Raw genomic sequence first — 21,993 nt, 5'->3', positions numbered from 1 at the left:
TGATTTTATAAACTTCTGTAAGGTCATTCTTCAACCTCCTTCAGTACTGAAACAATTCCAGCCTATGTAGTTTCTCCTCATGACTTGAGCCCACCAGTGCTAGCAACATCCTTGTCTGCACTCTCTCTAGCTTAATTACACCCTGGTGACCAGTACTGCACGTGATACTCCTGGGTGCAGGACAGGTATGCTACTTTACAAAAGTACTTGTAGATTCATATGATGACAACCCACATGTTTCAGTGTGTCTGAATGCTGATAGCAGGATTAAGGTCCAAATTCAGCAAGAAATCCAGTGTTTGGACGCAATGAACAAGGCTCTTGCTGGATGTCAACTTTCATAACCTGACTGGGAGAACTCAGTCAGTCCGGATTGGAAGCAGCGTCTCCAACACCATCCCACTGAGCACAGGGGCCCCCCAGGGCTGTGTGCTCAGTCCACTGCTGTTCACTCTGCTGACCCACGACTGTGCTGCAACACACAGCTTGAACCACATCATCAAGTTCGCTGATGACATGACCGTGGTGGGTCTCATCAGCAAGAACGACAAGTCAGCATACAGAGAGGAAGTGCAGCAGCTAACGGACTGGTCCAGAGCCAACAACCTGTCTCTGAATGTGAACAAAACAAAAGAGATGGTTGTTGACTTCAGGAGAGCATGGAGCTACCACTCTCCGCTGAACATCAATGACTCCTCCGTAGAGATCGTTAAGAGCACCAAATTTCTTGGTGTCCACCTGGCGGAGAATCTCACCTGGTCCCTCAACATTAGCTCCATAGCAAAGAAAGCCCAGCAGCGACTCTACTTTCTGTGAAGGCTGAGAAAGGTCCATCTCCCACCCCCCATCCTCACCACATTCTACAGAGGTTGTATTGAGAGCATCCTGAGCAGCTGCATCACGGCCTGGTTCGGAAATTGCACCATCTCGGATCGCAAGACCCTGCAGCGGATAGTGAGGTCAGCTGAGACGATCATCAGGGTCTCTCTTCCCGCCATCACTGACATTTACACCACACGCTGCATCCGCAAAAAAAACAGCATTATGAAGGACCCCATGCACCCCTCATACAAACTCTTCTCCCTCCTGCCATCTGGAAAAAGGCACCAAAGCATTCGGGCTCTCACGACCACACCATGTAACAGTTTCTTCCCCCAGGCCATCAGACTCATCAATACCCAGAGCCTGAACTGACACCAACCTACTGTATCCTCTACTGTGCCTATTGTCTTGGTTAGTATTTATTTTTATTTATTGTAGTGCCTGCACTGTTTTGTGCACTTTATGCAGTCCTGGATAGGTCTGTAGTCTAGTGTAGTTTCTGTGTTTTTTCTTAAGTAGTTCAGTGCAGTTTTTGTATTGTTTCATGAAGCACCATGGTCCTGGAAAACGCTGTCTCATTTTTACTATGTTCTATACCAGCAGTTATGGTTGAAATGACAATAAGAAGTGGCTTGACTTGATAATTGTATGTTTGTCTTAAATATTGTGGTGAATTGTAACGTGGAGATGCCACCCTTTTCCTTTAGTTCCTAGAACACTGGAGCTTTTGAGAATGATCTACAGTATATTTTGCTTTGTAATTTAATTTTACTTGCCATTTTTATAGTTGGATTAATGAGAGAAGGGGCCACAGCATATAACAAAAATAAAAGATAATAAAAGCACGACTGAATTTGAAAATACAATATTTCCTGGAGGTAGATCAAAATGTTTTTCAGACACTCTAGGATAGCAAAATAAAAACATAACAAACTTGCAACCTCATCCACGGGGAAAAGTTATCAAGAATTTGAATGTGCATCCCCATGATTTTCCATAGAGGCAGGATATTTTAAAGTATTCTTACCAATCATGTAATTGAGTTTTGTGTTACATCTGATCTGCAAAAATTCCCCTCTTTTAAAATTCACCTACTGAGTGGAAAAAATCAATACAAGATGCTATAATCTATTATTCTGTTTATGAGGAGTTAGGCAAAGCTTTATTTTCCTTTGAAACTTCTCATTCAATAACAGAGTCTTCAAAGATGTTTTTTAAACTTGTTGAATTCTTGAACTGTGATAATCACATGATATACTTATCTGTAATGAAATGGACTTTAACTAGTTAGGGATTTGTAAGAACAATCATATTCTAATTATTTTTCTCAACATATCTTGGCTTCCAATGTGTAACTTTCCTAACTAATATTTTATATTCTGACCAATATAAGCTAAAGTTAATATCCAAATTTGTTATGCAATTAATTAAATTTAAATTTTGTAATTGTTATGAACAGTTCTTAATCTTCTAGCAATTCTTAAGACTTGGAGAATTTGCAAGATTAAAAAGTAAAAGCCAAAGATCAGCATCACGCTCACAATTAAAATACTGTAACAAATTAACTCTCAACAGCTCCATTGGGCAACTGTATGGCCGTATCAGCACATTTTACTCTGCCTCCAAAATATGTTGCATTGAAACCAGTTCATTGAATTTTAGAGACTAAGCACAATGTACTGATGTGAGTACATACTAGCTAGTTTAGTGCCTCAGCAGTGGATGAATTTCTAGGTATTAATAATTTAATATTGTTTTTCATGTCAGGTTAATTTTGTTCTAATTGAAATGCAATAATGAATTGTATATTTGTAATACCATTGAGAAGAAATGAAATCAGATGGCTCCAGCAGGACTGGGATGCTCACATAGACTTATAAATAGATAACTGTTTGGATTGGACTGATTAAGGGTACAATATGGTTCAACCTACAATAAATCAGACTCTACCTGTACAGCGCCATAGGTTGCATTGTTTTTCTTGTATATTTTACTGAATATGGAAGTGCAAACACACCAAGAACAAAGAATATATTTGCTCCTTCTTTTATAAGATTTTTTTTTTTCTTACTGGCATTCATGGTGGGAATCAATTAAATCCAAGCTTAGAATGCAATATTTATAACTCAGTGTTCCCTGATCATGGTTAGACTTCCTACAGATCATTAATTTTTTCATATATTGACTTCCCTGTGGATTTTCAGCTTTCCTCATTCCTATTCCTCAATCAGTATATAGGAATTCCTTGAATTATCACCTCAAGGGACAGCACCAAACTTAATTTCATCGAACCACTAAGTAGACACAATGTTTATATTTAACTAAACACAAATGATTTTGCAGAGTTTCAGAGGTTAAATCAAAGGCATTGTCCAGCAGACCGCGTGATACTCTTCGGTTTTAACACTGGCCCAGTTTTAAATTCAGCTCCAGACAGATGGGATGAAAGTCTCTGACAGCTGTTAAGGGTCCTAAATGAAATCAGTCTGAGCAGTCTCAAGCCAATTTCCGACAGTCACAAGTTCCACAAACTGGCTCCAAATTCAGAGCACTGACACTAACTAGTCGGTCACAATCAAATAAGCCATAAGGACAGTCAAGGTGGGAAATGGCAATGCATTAATGTAATATGGGGCTCTTTGAAGCCTGGAATGCATTAGATCAAAAATTCCAGCTTCCACCGCACTTTCATTGAATACAAAGAGAAAAAAACATTCTGATCTCTGACAAATTACTGAACAGAAAACTACCTAAAAGTTAAGAAAAATTATTTTCATTCAACCATCAGAGGTATCGTAATTAATTCACATAATTTTTAGCCAGACAGTGGTGAATTTGTGGAATTTGTTGTCACAGGCAGCTGTGGAGGCCCAGACTTTATGTATATTTAAGGCAGAGGTTGATAGATTTTTGATTGATCAGGGCATGGTGGGGTATGGGGAGATGGCAGGAGATTGGGGCTGAGAGGAAAATTGGATCAGCCATGATGAAATGGCAGAGCAGACTCAATGGGCCAAATGGCATAATTCTGCTCCCATATCTTATGGTCTTATGGTAATTTCTATCATTGATTTGCTTAAGCTGGAGAAAATAAAATGTACATAGTTACTAAACACATTGTCTGTAGAAAGATCAAACGTAATGTTTCAAAAGGCCTGAAAACATTGGATTAATTTTTTTTCAACCTCTACATTTTTCAGGATCGGGTAGTGTTGGCAAGGCCAGCATCTATTGTTCAATGCTGACTATGAGAGAAGATGGTGCTTCCATGGTACTGTTGGGAAAGCAGTTCAAGCAACAGTGAAGCAGCAGCAATATTTTCCCAAGCTGAAGATTGTGGAAGAGAACATGTAGGTAGTGTCCAAAGTACTTGCTGCTTTTGACCTCCTTGGTGCAAGGTGCTATTGGAGGAACTCGGGCATGGAGCCATAGTGCTGCAGACGTCACACACTGCAGCCACTGTTTGTCAGTGGTTCAGAGAATGAATGTTTAGGACAGAGGATTGGGTATAAAATAGGCTGCTACGATTGTCATTTTTAACTCTTTGGTCAAAAGAGCAACTAAATCTAATTAAGGTGATAAGAATTTTTGTGACATCAGTGTTCTGTTTTCTGCAAAGTTTTGCTGTTCTACAAATTGCAAAGTTCCAAATGCATACTATCACTGCATGTGCCTGTAGTATGTGCCCATTCATAATGTCTTGATCATCACATGCAATTTCATTGTGAGAGTAGGAAGCAGTTTTCCCTGTTTTCCCTGGGCAGTTTCACCTGACCAGCTCCTAGTATTCTCTCTCCATGGTTGGTTTATGCCACTGTGCTTAAGCTGCAATGGAGAGTGCACTTTCTAGTGCTGATGAGGTAGGTGCAATTTCCACATTCTGCTGCCAAGAGTCACATGTAGACAGTATTTTCACAAAGGAAAATATTTTAAAACTAATTTAACTGTTTCTTTTAAAAGGTGTCCTTATTGGGGCTGGTCACTTAAAACTACAGTGCATAGTAATTTCCTTTCTCAGAGGGTAGTAAACCTCTAGAGGACATGGGTGGTTCTGCTGGTAAAAATGAAAACAAATCCTTAGAAAGAGGTGACACAGGATTTGTAGATATAGGCTCTTTGGGAGTAGAGTTAGGAAACTGCAAAGACCCTGATGGGAGTTATATACAGGTCTCCAAACAGTACCTGGGATATGAGATACAAATTACAATGGGAGATAGAAAAGGCATGTAAAAAGGTCTATACAATATGCACGTAGATTGGGAAAATCAGGTTGGTGCTGGATCCTTAGAGAGGGAATTTGTGGGATGTCTACAAGGTGCCTTTTTAGAGCAGCTTATGGCTGAGCCCACTAGGAGAACGTCAATTCTAGACTGAGTGTTGTGTAATCAACCGAATCTGATTAGAGAGCTTAAGTTAAAGGAATCCTTAGGGGACAGTGAGCATAATATGATAGAATAACCTTGCAACATGAGAGGGAGAAGCTAAAGTTCAACGTTTTAGTAATACAGTGGAGTGAAAGGAATGGCTAAAGTTGATTCGAAGTTGACAGCAGAACAGCAATAGCTGGAGTTTCTGGGAACAATTTTGAATGCACAGAATAGATACATCCATAAGACCATAAGACAAAGGAGCAGAAGTAGGCCATTCGGCCCATCGAGTCTGCTCCGCCATTTTATCATGAGCTGATCCATTTTATCCTATTTAGTCCCACTGTCCCGCCTTCTCACCATAACCTTTGATGCCCTGGCTACTCAGATACCTATCAATCTCTGCCTTAAAGACACCCAGTGACTTGGCCTCCACTGCTGCCCGTGGCAACAAATTCCATAGATTCACCACTCTCTGACTAAAAAATTTTTTTCGCATTTCTGTTCTGAAAGGGCGCCCTTCAATCCTGAAGTCATGCCCTCTCGTACTAGACTCCCCCATCATGGGAAACAACTTTGCCACATCCACTCTGTCCATGCCTTTTAACATTCGAAATGTTTCTATGAGGTCTCCCCTCATTCTTCTAAACTCTAAGGAATACAGTCCAAGAGTGGACAAACGTTCCTCATATGTTAACCCTCTCATTCCCGGAATCATTCTAGTGAATCTTCTCTGTACCCTCTCCAACGTCAGCACATCCTTTCTTAAATAAGGAGACCAAAACTGCCCACAGTACTCCAAGTAAGGTCTCACCAGCGCCTTATAGAGCCTCAACATAACATCCCTGCTCCTATACTCTATTCCTCTAGAAATGAATGCCAACATTGCATTTGCCTTCTTCACTACCGACTCAACCTGGAGGTTAACTTTAAGGGAATCCTGTACGAGGACTCCCAAGTCCCGTTGCATCTCAGAACTTTGAATTCTTTCTCCATTTAAATAATAGTCTGCCCGTTTATTTTTTCTGCCAAAGTGCGTAATCATACACTTTCCAACACTGTACTTCATTTGCCACTTCTCTGCCCATTCTTCCAATCTATCCAAGTCTCTCTGCAGACTCTCCGTTTCCTCAGCACTACCGGCCCCTCCACCTATCTTCGTATCGTCAGCAAACTTAGCCACAAAGCCATCTATTCCATAATCCAAATCGTTGATGTACAATGTAACAAGAAGCGGCCCCAACACTAATCCCTGTGGAACACCACTGGTAACCGGCAGCCAACCAGAATAGGATCCCTTTATTCCCACTCTCTGTTTCCTGCCAATCAGCCAACGCCCTATCCACGTATGTAACTTTCCTGTAATTCCATGGGCTCTTATCTTGTTAAGCAGCCTCATGTGTGGCATCTTGTCAAAGGCCTTCTGAAAATCCAAATATACAACATCCACTGCATCTCCCTTGATGTTAGTGCTCATTATTAAGGATGAGGTATCAGGCTATCTGGAGGCACATGATAAAGTAGGCCAAAATCAGCGTGATTTCCTTAAGGGGAATCTTTCCTGACAAATCTCTTGGAATTCTTTGAGGAAATAACAAGCAGGATAGACAGAGAGTCAGTGGATGTTGTTTACTTTGATTTTCAGAATGCCTTTAATAAAGTGCTGCATATGAGGTTGCTGAACAAGATATAGGACCCAAGGTATTACAGGAAAGATACAAGCATGGAGAGAAGATTGGCTGATTGGCAGGAGGCAAAGTGTGAGAATAAAGGGGGCCTTTTTTGGTTGGCTACCAATGACTAAGTGGTATTTTGCAGGGATCTGTGTTGAGACCTCTTCTTTTCACATTATATATCAATGATTTGGATGAAGAAATTGATAACTTTGTGACCACAGTTGAGGAGGATACAAAGATAGGTGGAGGGACAGATAGTTTTGAGGAAGCAGGAAGTCTACAGAAGGACTTAACGGATTGGGAGAATGGGCAAAGAAGTGGCAGATGGAACGGAGTGTAGAGGAATGTATTTTCATGCACTTTGCTAGAAAGAATAAAGGCATAGACTATTTTCTTAATGGGGAGAAATTTCAAAGGCATTTGGGAATTCCCTACAGGTTAACTTGCAGGTTGAGTTGGTGGTAAGGAAGGCAAATGCAATGTTAGCATTAATTTCAAGAGGACTAGAATATAAAAGCAAGGATGTAATGCCAAGGCTTTATAGGGTATTGTTCAGACTACATGGAGTACTGTGAGCAGTTTTGGGCCCTTCTTCTAAGAAAAGATAAGCTGGCATTGGAGAGGGTTCAGAGGAGGTTTGCAAGGATGATTCTGGGAATGAAAGGGTTAAAGTTTATAGAATGTTTGATGGTTCTGGGCCTGTACTCATCAGAGTTTAGAAGAATGAAGTGGGATCTCATTGAAAACTACTGAACATTGAAAAGCCTAGATAGAGTGGATGTGGAGAGGATGTTTCCTATAGTGGGGAAGTCTAGGACCAAAGGGCACAGCCTTAGAATAGAGGGATATCCATTTAGAACAGAATTTCTTTAGCCACAGGGTAGTGAATCTGTGAAATTCATTGCCACAGAGACTTGTGGAGTCTAAGTCATTGGGTATATTTAAAGCTACAGTTGACAGGTTCTTGATTAGTCAGGGCGCCAAAGGCTACAGAAAGAAGGCAGGAGAATAGGGTTGAGGGAGATAATAAATCAGCCATGATGGAATGGTGGAGCAGGCTTGATGGTCCAAATGGCCTAATTCTGCTCCTATGTCTTATTTCTTATTGTCACTGGAATTTTCTGCCCCTGGAGGTAGTGGAAGCTAGATCTTTAAATTTATTGAAGGTGAATATATATAAGTAAGTAAAGACTGTGTAAGTGAGGGGTATAGGGAATTGGCTCAGAAAAGGAATTGATCATACTGAGCCCAGTGCCAATACAGCATGCGCACAACTTACTAACCCTAATCCATATGACTTTCGAATGTGGAAGGAAATTGGAACACCCAGTGGAAGCCCACATTTCACAGGGAGAATGTACAAATTCCTTACAAACAGTGGCATGAATTGAACCTGTGTCGCTGGCACAGTAAAGTGTTATGCTAACTGTTATGTTACACACTTTGTGACCACCATATGTATAAATAACAGCTTAAAAATTACAGATTACGTAAGGTGTTTATCTAGTTGATGCTGATCATATTGAATGATGGGGTTGGCTTGAGGAACCTGGTGACCAACTCCTGCTCCTATTTACCTGTGCTCTTGTGTTTTTGGTCTTTCTGGCTAATTACATATCCAAAAATTGCCTGCTGATATGGAAGTTTTCTACCCCAGTGTCCATTCTTTCCCCATGCATCTGCCAACTGATTCAATTTCACTTTACTTTTTTGTAATTATGTTCCTGACTTTCGATTGAGACAGCAGCAACTATTATTTTTGTCAATAGACTCCTTAATCAGAACAAAGTGATTGTTAATATCTGAATTCCATTCGATCAATATGTCTGTAGAAAGATATATTTACAATAGCATTCCTTTACCCAAAAAGAACAGTTAATTGGTAAGGATTTTCTAAATTATTTTTTAGTGTTTTGTACATTAGCTGGGTAATGAAGAAACAAGTGATCCAAATTTACATTGCTTTCTAAAATTCATGAGGAACTAATAAAGTCATTACACCAACAAAAAAGTGTACAAATAAGTAGACAAACTAGCAGAAATTAAATTTCATAGTAATGATTTATATTTTAATAATAATTTGTTGACTTAGAGATATTTGGAAAGAACATTCACAGGGGAGAACAGGGGAGGGTAGAACATTATAGCGTGCATCTAAACCATTGAAGACTAATAGATAATTTGGAAAAAAATATTGAATTAAATTATTTTGTCTGGATGGAAACAATCTGAAATGGTACTGCTCTACAACCAAGGTCAGCTTCTTAGGACTTTGTTTTAAACTCATATCCATCTCATTTACAACTTACCAACATGTTCAGGTGCAATTCCTATTTCTTGTATTGCCATTGCCTGCTCCCGTGTTCTGGGGAAGTCCACCAACACCCAGCCCTGAGATAACAAACAACAAAAAAGCCAAGTCTTCATTTATTCCCCATCTCGAATGATACTTGCGAAGATGACGGGGAACTGCTTCCTTGAATTAATGCAGTCCATGTGGTGTATATCTATTCTGATATACACAATGGTTTAGGAACAGCTTCTTCCCCTCCAGCATTAGATTTGTGAATGTTCCATGAACTCATGAACGCTACCTCGCTATTCCTCATTTCACGATTTAGTTTAGTAACTTATAGTAATTTTATGTCCTGCACTCTACTGCTGCCACAAAACAATAAATTTCACAACATATGTCAGTGATAATAAAGCTGATTCTGATATATGTCAGTTTATGTAATTCATCATATGCCAAGCTCTTTCATAGTATATCTATACTTAATTTTGCAGGCACTGGAAAAAGCTTCAGAAACCAAGAACAAAGAGACCTCTACAACAACTTGCAGATGGAGTGGATTATCATATATATTATTCTCAGGTGGAATTCAGCAAAAGTTTTTCAAGTTTCAAGACATTTTTACAATGAAACTCCACTTTGTAAGTCATTTTATGTCTTCATTGGTTTTGCAGCAGACTTTTGCTTGCAGATTTTGCCACTGCAAATTCAGGTGCAAGTAAAATATAAACTCATCATGCTGAATCAGTCTAATATGTAAGTCATTTATATTACTTAAATGAAAGGGAAGTAAATTCAACTAAAGTTTGATGAATAGGAAAAAGCAAAGGATTAAAGAGTCAAGTCAGGAGTAAAACAATCAGCATAATGCTCAGGCTCGTTAGTTACAAATGAAAGCACCTTACTAATGGAACACTTACTCTTAGGACTACATACTATAACAGAACTAGAAATAGTCATTTCCCACATGCCCTTGTTAAAGTAAATGTAAATGTATTATCAGACTACATTCTTTCAAAATCCACATTTATAGGACTAAATATTATCTCTAGAGCACTCTTTATTAAAATTCCAGTGTTCAGAATGCCCGAGCCATGACAGATAAAGATCACGTTGCTTTTTCACAATACCAAAGATACTTGCTGAAACAAGTGATGGAGAAATAAGGGTATAAAAGAACTTATTAATATAAGTTCCAATTAGCTCATATAGTTCATTACAAAAGCAAGCTGTGTATCATCAGTATGCTCAACACACAAAATTAAGTTTATTCAACTGTTACTTCATCAAGTAATGCTCAAGACTCCTTCCTTAGAATAAATGATTCCAAAAGGTAGAAACTTGGAAGAAGCATATTTATTTATGAAGAGTATCATGTGGCTAATTTATCCCCATGTAATAGTGGAGGGGCTGCTTCTACGTGGCACTATACAATTCAATTGTGTAGTGTGGTATCCTCAGCGCGCAAGCTGCTTCGAAAAATAAAGCTGTCCCTCTTTTGGATATTTCAGTTTTCTGCAAAAACAATTCTTGGGTTTAAGGTACATTTTAAAGTAGATTTTAAACACAGGAGATTCTGCAGGTGCTGGAACAGCAGGTAAGGCAGCAACTACAAAAATAAATAAAAAGTTGATGTTTCAGCCAGAAACCTTCATTAGGACTGGAAAGGAAGGGGGAAGATGCCAGAATAAAAAGGTGAGGGAGGGAAAAGAGGACAAGCTAGAAGGTGATAGGTGAAACCAGATAGGTGGGAAAGGTGAAGGGCTGGAGAAGGAGAAACCTGATAGGAGAGGAGAGTGGATCATGGGAGAAAGGGAAGAAGAACGGGCATCAGGAGAAAGTAAACACGAGGAATTCTGCAGATGCTGGAAATTCAAGCAACACACATCAATTTTGCTGGAGAACGCAGCAGGCCAGGCAGCATCTCTAGGAAGAGGTACAGTCGACGTTTCGGGCGGAGACCCTTCCTCAGGACTAACTGAAGGAAGAGATAGTAAGAGATTTGAAAACATCTCTTTTTTCAAATCTCTTACTAGCTCTTCCTTCAGTTAGTCCTGACGAAGGGTCTCGGCCTGAAACGTCGACTGTACCTCTTCCTAGAGATGCTGCCTGGCCTGCTGTGTTCTCCAGCAAATTTGACGTGTGTTATCAGGAGAAAGTGATAGGCAGATGAGGAGAAGAGGTAAGAGGTTAGTTTGGGAAATGGAAGAAGAATACAAGAGTATATTAAGGTATGTTTAGCTTTTCCCTTACAAGTTGCAGGTGATTAATTAAAGTAAAATCAATTCAAGATTGGAACTCCATGTATTCCATTAAAAATGCGCTATTATATTTAACTACTTGGTTGCTTCATGTAAATTTTAGCAAATACAACAAATGTACAAAGTAAAAAATAAACTGAATTCTATCATGCCTATTTATATCAGAAAAATACTATATATCAGTGTATAAGTAACATTACTGTACAAGTCACCAACAAATCACCGACGCCCCACATCCCAATCCTTTCCAAAAATACTCTGAAAATTGATTTGTATAACAGTCTTCTTATGGCATTTCATTTCAATAATGTCTGGGTGTATGCTACTTTTTCTAGCATTTTTTTAAGAACACAGAATGTAGAACACAGTACAACACAGGACCAGGTACTTTGACCCATAATGTCTATGTTGATCATAATGCCAACCTTAACTAATCCCATCTGCTCGTATGTGGTCTATATTCCTTCATTTCCTGCCTGTTCATGTGCCTGTGTAAATGCCTCTTATATATAGGCATCCATTAGTCTTGTGAGACCATGGATTTGCGCCTTGGAAGGTTTCCAGGGCGCAGGCCCGGGCAAGGTTGTATGGAAGACTGGCAGTTGCCCATGCTGCAAGTCTCCCCTCTCCACGCCACCGACATTGTCCAAGGGAAGGGCACTAGGGCCGATACAGCTTGGCACCGGTGTCGTCACAGAGCAATATGTCCTTGCTCAAGGACACAACACGCTACCTCAGCTGAGGCTTGAACTAACGACCTTCAGATCACTAGATCGACAACTTAACCATTTGGCCACGCGCCACTAAATGCCTCTTAAACTTTGCTATTCTATCTGTTTCCATCACTTCCCCAGGCAGAATATTCCAAGCATCCGCTCAATAGTTTAAAAAAGCTTGCCTCATGAACCTCCTTTAAACTTTCCCCTTCTCAGCTTAAAGGTATACCATTCAGTTACTGACATTTCTACCCTGGGAAAAAGACTCTGATTATCTATTTGAGTTTACCCCTCAACCTCCAATACTCAAGAGAAAACAATCTACATTTGTCTAGCCTTTCGCTATAATTAATACTCTCCAATCTAGGCAGCATCCTCTTCTGCACCCTCTCCAAGTCCTCCACATCCTTTCTATAATGTGGCATCCTGAAGTGCACACAATACTTTAAATGTGGCTTAACCAAAGTTTTATACAACAGGAACATGATTTCCAGGCTTTTATACTCAATGCTGACCCATGAAGGCAAGTATGCTCTGCGACTACTTTACCACCTATCTACTTCTGTTGTCATTTTCAGGGAGCAATTGCATTGCAAGATCTCTCTGTACATCAGTGCTCCTAAAGGTCTTGCCTTTTACTGTACACTTTCCTATTGTATCTGATCTTCCAAAGTGAGATGTCTCACCTTACTATCTTTCTGTCCACATTTCCAGTTGGTTGATATCCTGCTGAATATTTTGACAACCTTCCTCGCTCACCACAATCCATTAATTTTTGTGTCATTTACCTTTTCCTCCAAATTACTTTTACAACTGAGGCCCCAGGACTGATTCTTGTGAAATACCACTGGTTACAACCTTCAGTCAGAGTAACACCCCTCCATGACTACCCTCTATCTTTTATGACCATGCCAATATTTAATACAACCTACCAGGTCTCTGAATTTCATGTACCTTAATCTTCTGGATTAGCATTCCTTCAGGACCTTGTCAAATGTTTTACTAAAGTCCATGTAAACAACATCCACTACTCCGCCCTCACCAATTATTTTCATCAGCTCCTTAAAAACAACTCAATTACGTTTGTAAGGCATGGTGACTTTTGGAATAAATCTGTTTTTTTCAAATGCAACTAGATCCTTCAAATCCTTCTCCAATAATTTAAATGGAACTTGAGGCTCACCAGGCTATAATTTCCTGATTGTCCCCACTGCCTTTCTTCAACAAAAGAACAACAGTGCCTATTCTTCAGTCCTCTCAGACCTTGCCTGTGACTGAAGAGCATATAAAGATCTTTATCATGGCCCCAGCAATCTCCCCTCAATAACTTAAGGTAACCCATCAGACCCAGGGGACTTATCCAACTTAAAGTTCCCCAATATTTCCCCTTTCTTGATAGCAACACTCCCTTTCTTGATCTCACTATCTGTTACGTCTACTTTCTTGGTGAATCCAAAGTACTGACTTAAACATATCCACTATAACAACCCTGTTGTATTTATATTTTTCCATAATCTACTTATTTCTCCATTTCTCTATCTGAGCTATTGTAAAGCCAATAGTTAACTCCATCATAGTGATTGCTTGACAGTTCATTTATTTTTCTAGAACTCTACCCTATATTGCCTCACTGGATTAGCCATCATGATGTTTTCTATAACTGCAACTGTGATATTCAGTAATGCAAGTCACCCAACTCTTTTATACCCTCCCCTATCGCGCCTGAAACATTCAGCTGCCAGTCCTGCCTTTCTCTCAACCAAGTCTCTGTAATGGCTACAACATATACTATTCCAAGCCCTAAATTCATCAGTCTTACCTGCAATAATCTTTACACTGAAATAATTACACATCAGCTCATAAGCCACATTGTGTTTATTAACCTGGCTCAACCTGTCCTTCCTTTCAGCTTTACTTGACCAAACACCTACCTTTCCCTCAGTCCTTCCATTTGCTGACATACTTTTCTGGTTCCTACACCTCTGTCAACTAACCCTCCCAAGACACAGTAGAAAACCTCCCAGCAAGAATATTGGTGTTCCTTCAGATCCTTCCTGTACATGTCCCACTTGCCCTGAAGGACAGCCCAATGAACCATGTACTTGAAGCCTTCTCACCTGCACAAGCCCTACAGCCACACATTTACCTATCACCTTTCTACTTTTTGCCTTGCTACCATGTTCTCTGAAATGTTTAATTTTATGTTATAGCATCTAAGGCATGGGTTCCCAAGCAACACATACAAAATGCTGGATTGAGGGTCCTGCCTCAGGATCTCGGCCTGAAATGTTTACTGTAGTTTTTTCCATAGATATTGCCTGGCCTGCTGAGTTCCTCCAGAATTTTGCATGTGTGTTGCTTGGATTTCCAGCATCTGCAGATTTTCTCTTGCTTGTGATTTAAAATATCTACTCTTTTCACCAGCTTAATTTTTCAAAAGTTTTGTTGAACTTTCAGCTTCTTTGTACTTTCATTCTTTCTCCCCTTTGACAAATGTACTTTGAATTTTTCAAAAGCAAAAGAAAACTGCAGAGATTGGAAATCTGCAATAAAAATATTAAATACTGGAGATACTTATTAGTTAGGGCCGTTTCTGTGCAAAAAGAAAAAGAAGATACATCAAAGTGAGAGAACAAGTATGTTTTAAGTTACCGAGATGGAAGGGATGGTAAAAATAAATGGAGCACTCGGTCTGTCTGTCTCTCTGCCCCCCACTGTTTAAAGCACCAGAACAGAGACTGGGCACGCTGTATGCGACAGAATGATGCAGGTGATTGTGCATGTGGTGAAGCACCAACATGAGTGAACATATCAAGGTTCTGGTAGGAGGAAGGCCAAAAGATAGCGCTGCTAAGCAGCACAGAGATGAAGAGTCCAGGGGCAAAGCTTCTGAAAGAGAAAAACAATGTGTGGTTTTCACTAGCAGTCAGCACAGCGCTATGGGTAAATGAAAGGTGGGAGGGTCCATTTTCAGCATGGTGTTATTATATACGGCATCATCATTCTACAGTCTACTTTGGAGAATATGGTGAGAGATGTACTGTGCCCTTAAAAACAAAATGAAAATAATTACTGTGCAGTTGAGTTAGAGTCATAGAGCTATACAGTACAGAAAAATTCATCCATGTCAGCCAGGGTGTCTTCCTGATAGAGCCCCATCTGCCAGTATTTGCCATCTCCTTCTAAACTTTTCTTATCCACAAACCCGTCCAAATGCCTTTTAAATGTTGTAATTGTACCTGCCTTTATCACTTCTTTTGGCAGCACATTCCATGTATCCAATGCACCCTCCCATGTGAATAAGTTGCCACTCAGTTCCCTTTAAAATCTTTTCCCTCTTATCTTAAACCTTTGTCTTGGGAAAAAGACTTATCTAGCTTATTTATTCTCATCACATTTTTGTAAACCTCAGCATCCTTCACTCTTGGTAAATAGGACCACATATCCAACATCTCCTCATAATTCAAGCCCTCCAGTTCCAGCAACATTCTTGTGAATCTTTTCAGCACTCTCTCAGATTGAGTCCAGAAGAGTGTTAACTGGGAATGAAAAGGTTAACAGATGAGGAACACTTAATGGCTCTAGGCTTGTACTCGCTGAAGTTTAGAAGAATGAGAAGGGATCTCATTGAAACCCATTGAAAGGCCTAGATAGAATGGACATGGAGGGGATGTTCCCTATAGTGTGTGAGTCTAGGACAAGAGGGCACAGCTTCAGAATACAAGGACGTCCCTTTAGAACAAAGATGAGGAGGAATTTCTTTAGCTAGAGGATGCTGACTCTTTAGAATTTATTGCCACAATTGACTGAGAAGGCCAAGTCATTAAGTATATTTAAAGTGGAGGTTGATATGTTCTTGATTAGTAAGGGCATCAAAGGTTACAGGGAGAAGGCAGGAGAATGGGGTTGAAAGGGATAATAAATCAGCCATGGTGAAATGGTGGAGCAAATTCGATAGGCCGAATGGCCTAATTTTGCTCCGAGTCTTATGGTCTCTCTAACCTAATCAGAGTGTTCGCACAGTATGGTGACTAGAAATGCATATAATATTCCAGACGTGGTCTCAGCAACCGTACAGCTGTAACATGGCATCTTAACTCTTAACTCTTGGACCCAATATTCCTTTCAATGAAGTCAAACATGCCATAGGCCTTCTGCATCACCCTGTCTACCTGTGTGGCCACTTACATTGAACTATGTACTTCTAACCCTAAGTCTCTCTGTTCTTGCAACTCCCCAGGGCTGCCATTTTCAGTGCAAGTCCTACCCTGGTTTACCTTCCTAAAATACATAACTTTGCACTTGTCCAAATTAAATTCCATCTATTTGTTTGCCCACTTTCCCAGTTGATCTTAGACTTTACTTTAGACAAACCCCACAACACTTCATTGTCCACCACACCATGGATTTTCAGGCCACCTATATTCTCATTCAAATTGTTATTGGATATAACAAACAAAAGGGAGCTCAGCACTGACCCCTGCAGCACATCACTGTCATACCCCTCTAATCTGAAAAACAATTTAACACTTTCCACCCAGCTAATTTTGTATCCATCAAGCTAGCTCACCCTGGATCCCATGTAATCTTATCTTTTGGATCTGTCTATCAAGTGGACCTCCACTTGAACTACACCCAATGACCTTGTCAAAATCCTTGTTAAAATGTGTTAAATTCCACATAAACAACATCCACCGTACTGCCCTGTCAATCCTTCTAGTCACCTCTTCAAAAGATTCACATAAAATTGTGACAATTAAATTTGCACTTGCTTTTCAGTGTGATTAGGAGTCAAAATATTATTGATAAAATACTGTGATAGCCCCTGAGTACTTTTCATATATATTTATAATCCTACTTTTTTGAATGACTATAGAGTAGTAGCCCTTTCAAACTGAACAACTGTTTTCAGTTGACAGCCAGTGATAGTCTGGCTACAAAGAAAAGCAAGTATTGTTTAAATTATTTGGTGGTCCCTTGCTGACTGATGATTCAGTAAGGAAGACAACATTGGCGATCTACTTAGTTTAGTTGTGTACAAAACAATGGTATCTGCAAGAGGCAAATGGGTCAAGGACTGTTGTAACTTTGACAGCCACTGGGAAGGAAGCAACCAGTAGGCAGTAGGTGTTGCTGCAAGGGGATGAAGAAGTCTGTCACTGCTTGGGTGGAACAAGACTGCCTTTTGATACACTGCACTTAGAACCTGACTCAGCATATATAGCCGATATGCTGAGCATTCCTACTTACATATAGTTGGAATAGGTTAAGCTACAGCTCATGCTGGCTAATGAAGATGTTGTAACTCCCTCCTCCAACACCAACTTTAAGGTCCAAAGTTCAAAGTAAATTTATTATCAAAGTATGTATACTGTATACAACCTTGAGATTCATCGTCTTGCAGGCAGCCACAAAACAAAGAAACACAATGGAATCCATGAAAAACCACACACAACAAAAACCAACAAACATCCAATGGACAAAAAAGTACAAATCATGTCAAATAATTTTAAAAATAGCCAAATAATACATGGGGAGAGAGCTGCAGATTCACCTGAAGTGAGTCTACAGGCTGTGGAGCCAGTGAGGCACAGAGGCGAGTAAAGCCAGTACTACTTTTCCTCTATCATTTAAGCTGATTAAAAAAAATGCCTGTAATCAGCAAATAGAATTTAGCATGGTTAAACAAGATTCAATATTCAAACAACAGGAATTCTGCAGATGCTGGAAATTCAAGCAACACACATCAAAGTTGCTGGTGAACGCAGCAGGCCAGGCAGCATCTGTAGGAAGAGGTGCAGTCGACGTTTCAGGCCGAGACCCTTCGTCAGGACTAACTGAAGTCCAGACCTAATCAGTTCCCCTCTACCACCACTCTGCTCCGTCTAGCGGAATTAGTCCTTACTCTTAATAATTTCTCCTTTGGCTCCTCCCACTTCCTCCAAACTAAAGATGTAGCTATGGGCACCCGTATGGGTCCTAGCTATGCCTGCCTTTTTGTTGGGTTTGTGGAACAATCTATGTTCCGTGCCTATTCTGGTATCTGTCCCCCACTTTTCCTTCGCTACATCGATGACTGCATTGGCGCTGCTTCCTGCACGCATGCAGAACTCGTTGACTTTATTAACTTTGCCTCCAACTTTCACCCTGCCCTCAAGTTTACCTGGTCCATTTCCGACACCTCCCTCCCCTTTCTAGATCTTTCTGTCTCTGTCTCTGGAGACAGCTTATCCACTGATGTCTACTATAAGCCTACTGACTCTCACAGCTATCTGGACTATTCCTCTTCTCACCCTGTCTCTTGCAAAAACGCCATCCCCTTCTCGCAATTCCTCCGTCTCCGCCGCATCTGCTCTCAGGATGAGGCTTTTCATTCTAGGACGAGGGAGATGTCTTCCTTTTTTAAAGAAAGGGGCTTCCCTTCCTCCACTATCAACTCTGCTCTTAAACGCATCTCCCCCATTTCACGTACATCTGCTCTCACTCCATCCTCTCGCCACCCCACTAGGAATAGGGTTCCCCTGGTCCTCACCTACCACCCCACCAGCCTCCGGGTCCAACATATTATTCTCCGTAACTTCCGCCACCTCCAACGGGATCCCACCACTAAGCACCTCTTTCCCTCCCACCCCTCTCTCTGCATTCCGCAGGGATCGCTCCCTACACAACTCCCTTGTCCATTCGTCCCCCCCATCCCTCCCCACTGATCTCCCTCCTGGCACTTATCCGTGTAAGCGGAACAAGTGCTACACATGCCCTTACACTTCCTCCCTTACCACCATTCAGGGCCCCAAACAGTCCTTCCAGGTGAGGCAACACTTCACCTGTGAGTCGACCGGGGTGATATACTGCGTCCGGTGCTCCAGATGTGGCCTTTTATATATTGGCGAGACCCGACGCAGACTGGGAGACCGCTTTGCTGAACATCTACGCTCTGTCCGCCAGAGAAAGCAGGATCTCCCAGTGGCCACACATTTTAATTCCACATCCCATTCCCATTCTGACATGTCCATCCATGGCCTCCTCTACTGTAAAGATGAAGCCACACTCAGGTTGGAGAAACAACACCTTATATTCCGTCTGGGTAGCCTCCAACCTGATGGCATGAACATCGACTTCTCTAACTTCCGCTAAGGCCCCACCTCCCCCTCGTATCCCATCTGTTACTCATTTTTATGCACACATTCTTTCTCTCACTCTCCTTTTTCTCCCTCTGTCCCTCTGAATATACCTCTTGTCCATCCTCTGGGTCCCCCCCCCCTTGTCTTTCTTCCCGGATCTCCTGTCCCATGATCCTCTCGTATCCCCTTTTGCCTATCACCTGTCCAGCTCTGGGCTCTATCCCTCCCCCTCCTGTCTTCTCCTATCATTTTGGATCTCCCCCTCCCCCTCCAACTTTCAAATCCCTTACTCACTCTTCCTTCAGTTAGTCCTGACGAAGGGTCTCGGCCTGAAACGTCGACTGCACCTCTTCCTACAGATGCTGCCTGGCCTGCTGCGTTCACCAGCAACTTTGATGTGTGTTGCTTCAATATTCAAGATAGTTTAATATCATTTACAGTATACAAGTGTAAAAGAGAACAAAATAATTTTTACTCTGGATCTGATATAGCATATAAATAACACACTGAGATAAGGAACACATTTAAAAAAAACACAATAAATGTAAATACATAAAATAGCTTATACACATAGATTGATTGTATGTCCATAAGGCACAGGAGCGTCTGTACACAAGGTGACATTGACAAGAGATGATAAAGTAGTGGTGGTGGGGGGGGGGGGGGCGGTTGAGCAGCCTTACTGCTTGGGGAAAGTAACTGTTTTTGAGTCTGGTGTTCCTGGCATGGACACTAGAATTTGAGAAACAAAAACAATCTAGAAACTGGAAGTTCTCACGGCATTCTAACCAGAAAAATGCAATGAGTTCTGAGATGAGTTAAGTGCATCTTAAGGTACTCTCTCTTTGCCAGGCTAACAGAACAGGGTTGGATATTAACAGGGACTTAATATAATTTTGTGCTAAAATGTCATTTGGGCCTTGCTTGCACTAAATGTCCATAAATTCATTAAGTTTAATTTTAGATGACTAAAAATAAACCTACACTTAAAAATAACAAACAGCACTCTGCAACAATTTTAACCGTGCACTTCGTTCCCATTGGCTATATAGGATTAAAAGTATATCCAGTGTGTCAGGTCAAATGTTTCTGTTTTTATTCATATTGGAGTTATTTCAACTACTAGGACAATGTTTTATCTATATCATTGTTATCAGAAACTTCTACCATGTGTTACAGATTGGGCAGAAGAAAAATCTTTATACACAAAGTTTATAATGGTGCCATGATCATCAACATGTACATGATTATAAACTGAACAATGTATCACAGATGATCACCAGCTTGTTTAGCCAAGGTTAATTGACATTCTGATCATTCTCTCCTTACCTCCAGTGAGTTGGTTCTTTTTATCAGACATCAAAAGCCTGTGTACTCTGAGCTCCTTAAGCACGGCACTGATCTATGGACGGAACATCTGCATGTGTACAGGAACTGAAGAGGGACAGGCAACTGAGCAGATGTCACAGGGAAAAGGGCTACCCTGGGAGTCAAATGGACGAGCATAAAACACACAGGCTTGACCTAGCTGAACATTAGACAATGGTGTACGAAAATTCATCCTTGCTGGATTTCACAATTGACTGCACAAACATAAATTTAGTTATCGGGGTTAATTGCATACTAGGCACCAAAAGCAAACCAGACAAAGTCTATTAAAAAAAGAAATATAATTACAAGCAATTTGCATATGGTTAATGCTTGTGACCTGTTTCAATGGAAGGAAGTGAAAATATACTAGTTTTATTTAGGATATAATCTAGACCTCAAAAATAAAACAAAAATAAACACTTGATTAGATGACCAGCCAACACATCAAATTGCTGGATGACCATAATTATGAGGTATGAAATTGAAACAATGATGAATAACATATAAAAATGATAGGAGTTATTTAATTCAATCAGGAAAGAACCTAGGGATATTAAAACCCTACTTTTCATGTCGCAGAGTAAAATAAATTTTGCTCCAATTCCCTTTTGTTATGTTTTGTAAGGAAAAGATGGGGGCCTGGAGACAGCTCATCTTAGTTTTGCTTTTTACTTTATGCTAGGTGTCCACATATTACGTGATGGTGCAATGACATAAGCCATTTATGTACCTTTACATATAACCCACAATACATTATGTAAACAACAAAGAATGTTTAATCAAACAATATATTTACAATATTACTCCAATATTTTAAAAATATTAAATACATAACACTCCTCCCTGCTTAGTTATAAACTCCAACTCAATATAAAATGCACCTCAACTATATACTATGTACATAACTATATATATATATATATATATACTATATAATACAACTAATATGTAGACATTCACAGCATAGTAAATATTAAATTTTCCCATTCAGGCCTAAAAATTTAATCACTTTAGAGGATTTTGTACTCTTTTGGGATAACATCTTTCCTGACAAGGGTGCTCACTTTGCTTGGCAGGTGAGACTTGTGGCTGTGAAAACAATCGCAGGTTCTGGGGCCTCTTCTGGGATGGTTATAGGAATAGAGTCTGAGACTGCAGGAAGTGGTTCTGGGCACTTTTCTTCTTTTCTCAGCTATTCCCTGTGGACCTACTTCGATCTTTGCTTCTCTCCTGGTCCTGGCTTCTTTCGCTCTCTTTATCCAACTCTTTCTTTCTCACATTCCATTTCCCTTTCACACCTTCCTTGTTCTTCTTCTAGTTTCTTTGTGTGCAGTTTTGGTCCCCTAATCTGAGGAAAGACATTCTT

The 21,993-nt window shown here is 40.3% G+C and overlaps 1 protein-coding gene across 3 annotated transcripts in view; it reads right to left on the bottom strand.

Annotated features, from left to right (window-relative positions):
- Positions 1–21,993, bottom strand: part of ak8 (adenylate kinase 8) — a 166,700-nt gene that overhangs the window by 92,251 nt on the left and 52,456 nt on the right. For all 3 annotated transcript variants that reach the window (XM_072240089.1, XM_072240092.1, XM_072240091.1), the window contains exon 6: positions 9,175–9,256. In XM_072240089.1, coding sequence (XP_072096190.1) covers positions 9,175–9,256 — 82 coding nt within the window. The remainder of the gene's footprint in view (positions 1–9,174; positions 9,257–21,993) is intronic.

The sequence above is a fragment of the Mobula birostris genome, chromosome 22, assembly GCF_030028105.1.
Source record: "Mobula birostris isolate sMobBir1 chromosome 22, sMobBir1.hap1, whole genome shotgun sequence".
NCBI lineage: Eukaryota > Metazoa > Chordata > Chondrichthyes > Myliobatiformes > Myliobatidae > Mobula > Mobula birostris.
Note: the sequence above shows the minus strand (reverse complement) of the source record. Positions and strands in the feature narration are given on the sequence as shown.